General features: G+C 37.6%; 2 protein-coding genes across 2 annotated transcripts in view; both read right to left on the reverse strand.

The window, feature by feature from the left end:
* LSM04_004085 (uncharacterized protein) overlaps positions 1-2,438 on the reverse strand; it is a gene marked incomplete at both ends in the record, with an annotated part of 2,958 nt that extends 520 nt beyond the window's left edge. Inside the window, one exon of the mRNA XM_067337025.1 lies at positions 1-2,438. This exon is cut by the window's left edge and continues 520 nt beyond it. Within this exon, the coding sequence (XP_067194728.1) occupies positions 1-2,438 (2,438 nt within the window).
* A 5,102-nt stretch (positions 2,439-7,540) lies between these two features.
* LSM04_009389 (uncharacterized protein) lies at positions 7,541-9,817 on the reverse strand (the record flags this gene model as incomplete). The annotated part of the gene is made up of 1 exon (XM_067337036.1): positions 7,541-9,817. The coding sequence occupies one exon, from the start codon at positions 9,815-9,817 to the stop codon at positions 7,541-7,543; it is 2,277 nt and encodes a 758-aa protein (XP_067194814.1).
* Positions 9,818-10,000: the final 183 nt, after the last annotated feature.

Consider the following 10,000-nt stretch of genomic DNA (forward strand, 5'->3'; position numbering starts at 1 on the left):
GCCATAACATCACCCGAAGTCTCTAGAACAAAACCAGGTGGTATTTGTTGTTGCGGCTGTGGATGATAGACGGCTGCGGATGCTGGTAGTGCAGTTCCTGTTCCTGCTGGTGCCATTGTTGTTGTTGCTGTTGTTGGGACTATCGACGGAGATGATTCCTGCTGTGTTTTACGCTCCATACTTGTATTATCAGCGGCTGGGGTTGGATAGCATGGCATCATCATTGGTGCTGGAATGAAATTGGCTCCCATGGCAAGACCAGGGGATGGCTGCATTTGTGGAATAAACGAAAATTGTGGGGGATATCCGGCAGGAGGTTGAGTGTACATTGGCGCTGGTCCCATTCTGCCCATTCCGTGAAAAGCAGCAAAGGCATTCATATTCGTTCCACCCGTTTCATGTGATGTTCCACTTGTACTAGACATAGTACCAACACTCTTTCCAAGTGTTGGTGTGTTGGGTTGACCAGCCATCGCAACACAGAGGCGAGATCTGGGATCATGCGAACCCATACAGTGTAGAACGTTATCTGTATTACCCATTCGATCATTCATCTCTCGAGAATTGGCTTTTCGTCGTTCCTGTTTTCGTGCCGCATCTCCTTCACGGCGGTTACGAATTCCAACCAACATAGTACCAATAGTCGTATGATGTAAAGCACAGGTTCGACCTTCTCGTGTTTGTATTAAATTATCTATTGGCCAATCTTGTAGAGGGACCCCTCGGGCTCTCTCTACTTCATTCTGTAATCTTCGTACATGACGTAGTAATACATCTGTATTATTTCCCATGTAACGACTGGCAATATCTTTACATTCCTCACGCCATTTAGCCACAATAGAATCTTTACTGTGAAGTGTTTGACGAAGTTCCTCACTTTCATCTTTAAGTTTGTACTGAATCCAACCACCAGTGTTAAGATGCGAAGGAGCTGTGAGGAGACCTGCACCCCACATAAAAGCCTCTACCGCGTAAGAAGGACCAAAATGAAGACGAATTAACTCAACTGGAGCATTTCTATCAATAGTATGTTTCTTTAATTTTTCGGAGTTTTCATCTCCCTGTACTGGTTGTTTTTCTTTTTCAGTTTCTCCACCTTCCAATGTTGGTGTTATCTCCTTTTTTTCTGTAGCCTCACTTTTAACATCATGTACATTCTTCTCTTCTTGTGTTGTAGCGGCTGTACCCGTTACACTTTCTTGCTGTGCGCTAATATTACTTGTACCTTCTTCATTGCTTTTCTGTCCTTCTGCTTGGGTGATTACATTCGCTTCCTGTTGGTGCACCTCCTCCGCAGATTTACCACCAATCTTCATAACATCTAATGTCTCAGGTTCTTTTTCTTCAAAAACAATTTCTGGCAATTCCAGTACACACATAGCGGGATCCACTGTTGTCTGGCACTGCAGGAACGCCACATTCTCTGTTAAGGACTTTAAGGAAGAGTAGTTATCCACCGCGGCCTCAACATACACAATAAGATGACGCAATCGATTCTTCAATACTTCCAGTGCCTCATCTCTCGCCTGCAGGGCAGCAGGATTACTATTACAAAATGTGTAATCCGATAAGGACATCATCTGCTGTAGTGAGAAGGATACGGATGTGGAAGAGGAAGTTGCCCCGAGTTCGGTTCCGCCCATCTCCACTGTGTTATTCAGTCCAAATGGATTTCCCCCACGTTGATAACGCAAACGGGTAGCGGCATCCAAATATTGATTGCGCAGCATCACAGAGGCGAGAAGAAGCACCCGCTCAAGTGTGCGATCCCCCGCAGAGGCAAGCACCGCCGCACTGAGAAATAGTTTAACAGATTCCATATCCACGTCTGGAGGATGTGTACATTCACTACTCCCACCATCAGCACTACTAATAATACCACCAGCAACTGCAGCTGTTCCTGTTGCTGGGGGTATTTGTGCAGAGGGACTAATAACGCCTTTTGATATTCCAAACGCACTCCGCGCCTCCTCCTCCATACAACCAAAATACCCAATAACCACAATATTGCGTCCATTCCACATAAAACAACCCGATCGCTCCTGTCCCTCTTTGCAGGCCAGACAGAGTGCACACGGCACCGGCACAAGTGCACGTTGACTGTCCTCCACCATCTCCGCATCCGTGTTGTACAATCCCGCCTCCACCTTTTCCAAGAAAAGATCCAAATCTTCTTCTGTAAATGTGTTCGACATGAGTTCCGGCCACGTGGCCATTACCGTTTTGCGGGCATTCGCGTACACAATCGCCGGATCACTCCGCATGTGCACAAACTGGCGGCGCAGCTCCATTGTACTTGCCCACTGTGCCGCCGCGGGGTCCTCTGCGTTGCCTGGACGACCAAAGAATTTCTTCGTGAGGGGAATGAGGCCGATTTCATACGTTCCTCTGAAGTATGAATAGAGTGTGGTGGATTCCCGAGAAGGTGCTCCGCCCATTCTTTTTGTTTTTTGTTGTTGTATATTCTCTTTCTTTATATATATATATATATATATTCCGCTTTTTTTTCTTCTTCTGCTTCAAAAAAATTTTGCTCTCTTTTGTTCCCCCTCTTTTTTTACCCCTGTTTGGGTTTGGTCCCCCTCTCGTTTTCTTCTCACTCTTTCCCCCTTTCTATGTATATATATATATATAATATAATATATAATATCTTGCTGCAACCACAAAAACAACAACAACAAAAAAAAATAAGAAAAACCAATTAGATATTCTTTTTCCGTTTTATTCTTTCCTTTTTTGGTGTAATTCCTTCCCTTTTCCACCTGTTGCTGCCTTTTTTTTGTTTTCGTTTCTTACCTCTCTTTTTTTCTTGAGTTTATTGAGCAATCCCTCCACCAGGTGTTTCTCTTTGATTGTGATCGTTTGTCCTTTTGCTTTTCTGTTTTGCTTTCCTTGTGTTTTTCTTCTTATTTGCTGTTATCTCTGATCTTCCCACGGATTTCGACTCCTCTCAATGTTGGAGATTAGGCGGATACGGTCTCTCTCAACTTCTATTAAGACCCCAAAACCCCAGAACAGTTTGTTAAACAGAGAGAAAAGGAGAAAGGAGAAGAGAAAATAAGAAATGAGGAGAGAAAGATAGTACACATAACACCAAAGAGAAACAATATATATATATATATATATATATATAGAGAGAGAGAGAGAGAGAGAGAGCCAAATAGATAAATAAATAGATGAACATATTGACAAAGGAACATAGCGAAGCACCATTGACAAGAAATCAAACCTTAAATAAATAATGGTATATAGATACAAGAACGAAAGAAATGTAAAAAGTAAAAAAGAAAAAAATACTTCGTTTTTTCCTTTTTTTCCTTTTTTTTCTTGTATTTTTGTTTTTTTTTCTTTTTCCCACTTCTTTCTTTTGATTTCTTTTCTGTTGTGACCAGAGACTTTTCTTTGTCTTCTCTTTACGTTAAACTCTACTTCTTCTTTCATTCCTTCATCACTGCAGATACAGATGAAAACGGAAGTGAACACACAAAAAAAAAAAAACATAAATAAATAAGATGAAAGAAATAAACTAAACATTCATTTGTTTGTACATCTTTGCTTCTCGCAGAATCCCTTTCTTATTTCTTTCTTTTTCGTTATATATATACGTTAAGAAAGAAGTACAAAATGCAGGGAAAAGAAAAGAATACATATTTATTTATTTTTCATACTTCTCTCTTCAACTCATTTATATTCATCCATTCACTCTCCCCTCTTAATAGTTTAACTGACTTTTTGTTTCCCCTGCAGGCTCTCGAAATGACCCCTCATTTCTATTCATTAGATCTCAGCAAAGAGAGAAAGAGAAAAAGAAAGAAAGAGCGGCAAAACATAATAAAAGAAAAAAGATTTGTAGGAATTAAAAAAAAAGGAGACTACTTCCCATAATATAAAAAAAAGGAAATAACTATCAACAAAGCAACAATAAATAATAATAATAATAATAATAATAATAATAATAATAATAATAATAATAATAATAATAATAATAATAATAATAATAATAATAATAATAATAACAATTATTATTATTATAGTAAAAACACACACACAAGCGCATAAAAATGTTTTAATTTATTTTTTTTCCTTTTGCCTATCACCACTAACGCCGTTGTTGTCCCTTTTTGTTTTATTTCGTTTCCCTGAGTACATTTCTCTCATTCTCTTTAAAAATAGTTAAAGGAAGGGATGCATATATATATATATATATATATATATATATTCTTCTAAACACTTTATTTATTCATATCCACTAGTATTGAACAGAGAACGCCCGGCATAAACAAACAGAGGAGGAAGAACTGCAAGTAAGTCTGACAGCAAAGATTTGAGAGTGGCAACGCCTTGAACTCATAACAATGAAGATGTGGGAATGTATAACACGAATAATTACAATAATAATAATAATAATAATAATAATAATAATAATAATAATAATAATAATAATAATAATAATAATAGTAATAAAAAAACAATGCACACATACAAATAGAAAAAAGAAAGAATCACAGAAAAAAGAAAGCAGAAATAGCTCTGCCGTACTCATAGTAATAACCATTAGTAATCCCCCTCTTCCCGTCAATGTTTACCATATTTTGGGTAAATACCGGAAAAACAACTGAAATAACGTTTTCTTTTATTTTTTCTTTTCTCCGAGTAGTCCCTTTAATATTACCAGCATACGGGGAAACAAAGGCCTCAAAAAAGAAAAAAAAAGGGGAAAGAAAAAAACAAAAGAAAAAATTTGGATCATAATCATAATCAGAATAATAATAATAATAATAATAATAATAATAATAATAAATGATAATAATAGTAGTGAGAAGAGCAAAATCACAAAAAAAAATAGAGTTCGGATGAGTCACTTTTGTATATTAAGACGGAGTGCTCTCATTGCTCTACACTTCTCACTTCCTTTTTTCCCTTTTCTCTTGCACACATACAGAGAAAGGGAAAAAAAAAGAGAGATAAATAGACAAATAAAGAAAATATATTCTCTTGCAGTCTCTTTCATTCATGTATCTTTCGGGTCTTCCGGATGATGTTGAAACCCACTTATTTTTCTTCTTTTCTTTTTATTTTTTATTTTTTGACTGTTTTATTTTCTTCTTTTCGCTTTTCAACAGTTCCTGCTGTATTTTTTCCCCCAATACACACACAGAGAAAAAAAGGCACATTTCTATCATCATATCTCTCTTCTCATTATTACTACTACTACTACTACTACTATTATTATTATTATTATGGATTCCTCTTTAGTTATTTCTCTCAGTTTAATGGGGAAAGAAAACACATTGGCAGCGAATATTTAAATAAATAAATAAAAAGAAACCACATCATTTGAAGCAAGGAGATACATGATACAGAGAAACCGGAACAATTAAGGCAACAAAGCAGAAAGGAAAGTAAAAAAAAAAAAACCAAAAAAAGAAAAAAAAGAACGAAACGAAGGAAAGAAGAAAAAACGAAAAAAAAAAGAGAGAGAGATCCACCTTGAATATGATACGCGTAAAAACCGGTACTTTTTATTTTTGCTATATCACTTCTTTACTTTATATATATATTTCATGTCATGTATTCCTTCCCACCCACCTTACTCCGTTAACATCATGTCTACAATCTTTTATGCAATATAATCCTTCCCCATCAAAAAAAAAAAGAAGGTCATACTTGACAAACGCAGAGACCAAAAACAAAATAAATAATGAAGCGATAAAAGAGAAGGAGAAAAAGAGAAAAAAAAGATAAATAGAATTAGTACGTTTCTGCGGTTCGCACATACATACTAATACATATATACATACCGATATATATATATATATATATATATCGATGACAATCCACATATTTTTCTTTCCCCTGGTACTATCCACCGCACCTCGTAACACCAACAAAACAAAAACACAAAAAAACAGCGTTGGAGTCTACACAATAGTGAGAATAAGTGGGACTAAGAAAGTACCAACTTTTCTTAAATATACCTTTTCTCCTTTTTATCATTTAGTTTTTCTTTTCTTTTCATTGCTTTTTTTTTTCAGTGTGACCTCTTAAAGGAATATGCAGATATGCAAATATACCCTACAGAAGTGTATATATATATATATTGCAGGTATACAATGGATTTCAGCCGCTGAAAAAAGGGGAAAAATCCAAAAAAAAACATAGATAATTTAAAGTGTTACACTGAGGAATACAAAGAGTGGGTAAAATGAAAGAGCCAATGAATAAAACGAATTAAAGAGTAAAAAGGAAAGAAACAATAAAGTAATCTAACAGAGATAATAAACAAGAAAAAGAAAAAAAGAGGCATGATAATGAGATATACACTCACTTGCTCATCCATAAATAAACTTTTAACCTTTCAGACCATCGGAAAATATCAAAAATGTGAAGAATAATAACATAAGAGAAAAGAAAAAAAAGGAAAGAAAAACAGCAGGGAAATAAATAAATAAAAGTAAGAACACCATCAATAGCTATAGGTGCAACAGAAACAGGCCTAATTCTCCCATAACTGTTTCTCTTTATTTTTATTTACTTCACTTCTTTTACCATGCACTATAAAGAGAATGTATATATGTATATATATATATATATATATATATATATAATATGTTTGTAATAAGGCCATTGTGACAATCTCCGAAGACCAAGTATGGTGTAGATTCATTTGGCATTTGCCTTCTATCTTTATTTCCCCAAATCTTGTCGCCGAGATTCTATCCAGAATAAATAATAATAATAATAATAATAATAATAATAATAAAACAAATATACATATAAATAGATATATAAATATATACGAAAAAATGGAAATAAGGAGGTAAAGGGACCCAGATGGTCTGTTTCTTCTTTCTTTAAAAATAAATCATTCATGTTATTTTTATAATATTTTTTTTTTAAATACAAAAATCTTACTTTTTATTTTTATGCGTTGTAGCATAAACCCCTAAGCGTAGATGTGGCAGTTGACCAGCAGGGGCAAAAAAAAAAAAGAAAAATAAGATACGAATAATCAACAACAACAAAAACACAATACGAAAAAACAAAAAAAAAAACAAATCAGGATGGTAAAGTAATAATTGGACTTCCCTTTAAGAGAAAAATGTGTACCAGTTTTTTTTTCCTTTTTCTTGTTAATGTCCAAGGGCAAATTTATGTACAAAATACACACATACATATATGTATGTATGCGCAGAATATGAATTCCCCAATTTCCTCTTCTTTCGTCATTACTTTTTTTTCCTTTTTTCTTCTTATTATTTCTCTATCACTGTGTATCTGAATACAAAGCGATCAGAAACCAAATAAAAGGAAAAATGACGACATTCTCTAAATAAATTATATTTTTCTGTTCCCCATATGAGTTTTTTTTTCAACCAACGCCATATTTTTTTTAATTTTTTACCCCCTTTCTATAAATAAATATATATATATTTGTATTTATTTGAGTTCTCTCTGTCTGTTTTTTTTCTTTTTTTTGTATCTTCACAAATAATGAGAGATATTTTAAAATACGTGGGCGGGTTCTCCCCACTATTTATCACTGCCAGTATCCAACTGCGGATGTTGGCTGTGGATTCAGTAATCCAATTCTCCCGTCTGGCAACAACACATAATTTGCAAGTGTCTGTGTGTTAATGGAGTCCACTAACGTCATTTCGCCAAGTGTATTCGAAATGGACATCATATTGAGATTGTTGTGTGGTCCCGGCGTTGGCGTAGCTATAAATGTTGTTGGAACCCCACCATTATTGGCTCCTCCACCATTATGAAGACCACTATTATTATTATTATTATTATTATTATTATTATTATTATTATTATTATTATTATTATTATTATTATTATTCGTATTGTTATGGTTTTTGATTGCCTGTCCATTAGCTGTAGAAGGGTTTCCAAGAACATGTGTGGGCTGCACAGACTGCCCTGGTCCGGCTGCGGCGACCACCATATACGGCATTCCAATAGATTGCACAGGAACAGCTGTGTTTGGATTGGGTGGACTGTGATACATGGGCAATAATGTTGTTTGGCCGGTGTGTGGGTGTGTTGGAAATGTTTTGCATGTATCATACGGCTGTAATAACATCACAGGAGAAGCCTGTTGTTGTTGTTGTTGGACTGAGGGTGGTGGAAGTCGTGTAAATACGGGTGTATTGGTGTTAGCTGTGGGGGAATGTACTTGCATGGTGGGTGCGTGTATGGGAATAGGCGAGACGGTGGGTTGTGTGTGTGTGAAGTATGAAGGTGCCACGAGTGTGTTCATCACCGCTTCTTGATACTGCGGTGGTGGGGGAAGCTGCGGTGATAACATCATAATATTATTATTATTATTATTATTATTATTATTATTCATCGTATTATTACAGTTACTGCTAATACTGTTATTGTTATTGGGGTGTGTACGATTATGCATAGAGGCCATATGGCGTTTCTTCACATCTTCACTCATGGGGTTTGTAACCCCTTCCATCGCCGTCGTTCCATTTAACTTGCGATCATGCATCTGCATTCCACCACCCGTACAGACATTCCCATTAATAATCCCATTATTATTATTATTATTATTATTATTATTATTATTATTATTATTATTATTCCCGTTTGTATGTCTTTGGCCGCTGTCATATTTACTCGCCTCACTCTTCCGATCGCGTCGCAGTTTCACAGTCGTGAGAAACGGCCCACAAATGGGCGAATCAAATATACGGTACAGTTTCCCATCTTGACTGTACTCCTGGGCGTCTGACCACAACGTGTGATCCTCCACCGGCGTCTCCCGCGCCCGCACAACTTCACTCAACAAGAGCGCCAAATGCCGCCGCACCCGCGATGTGAACTCCACGCCGCCCATAAACGTCTCCACCGCCGGGCTCTGGGCGAGCCACTGGCTGAGCAGCTGCTCCTTCCGCTGCAGCTGCCCGTCGTCGAGGACGAACTGCTCCCACGCCCCCCGCACACTCGACGGGTGGAGCGTCTGGCACATCCACCGCACCGTCCGCACCAGCAGGGCGCCGGGAATCGCCATCCAGAGGCCGCTCTCCCCGCTGGGCCGCACCTCGTAGGTGGAGAAGCGCGGCGCGTCCTCTTCACTCCGCACATTTCCCACCGCCCACAGCAGCGCCGCCGTGTCGTGCAGGAACTTCAGCGTCGGATAACTGTTCCACGGCGTGGTCGTCACGAGAGAGAGGCGTGAGAGACGACGCTGAAAGAGTTCCGGTGCGTTTTCAGCCGGACGTGTAGTCGCCACCACACGGTAGAACTCCTCTTTTAACATCATCGCCGCTAATGTGACGACGCGTTCCAGTGTGCGGTCTCCGGCGGCTTTTAATACCGCCTTGCGTGCATAGAGATAGGGTTCATCATCGTCGTCCATCTTATCCTCATACTTATGACAGCCAAAGTGGCCAATGATGTTAATACGTCTACCGTAGAATGAAAAGCAATCCGACCCTTCACGACCATTCACGTAGACAAAACAAACAGCACATGGCACAGGCCGCAGTGCCGCCGCATCATCGGAAAGCAGCGCCTCCGTGGAGTCATAAAGTGTCTCATCGATAATATCAAGAAACTTATCTAATTTTTCCTTTGTATAGGATGCAGGGGGTAACTGCTTCATATTATTATCCGGGCTGCACATAAAGTTGTATCGTACACTTGGATCATTGCGCATGCGAATATATTGTTGCCGCAACTCCTTATTATCACTGTGGAAGTATCGATACACTAAAGGAATGAGACCCACCTCATGTGTTCCATAGCGGAGAGAATAGAAAGTAGGAGTTACATCACGTGAAGGTATTCCACCCATATTTAATGAAGGTGCTATTGATAATGGATTACAACCGTATATATATATATATATGGAAATATCTATATATTTGTAATCTTTCCTTAAAATTAAACCTTTTTTTTTGCTTCTTAGCTCTTATTTGTTCAGATGACGGTTTTATGTTTCCTTTCCTTTCTTATCTTTTTCGTTCCTTCCTCCCAC

The sequence above is a fragment of the Trypanosoma melophagium genome, assembly GCF_022059095.1.
Source record: "Trypanosoma melophagium isolate St. Kilda chromosome Unknown ctg10segment3, whole genome shotgun sequence".
NCBI classification, from domain to species: Eukaryota; Euglenozoa; class Kinetoplastea; order Trypanosomatida; family Trypanosomatidae; genus Trypanosoma; species Trypanosoma melophagium.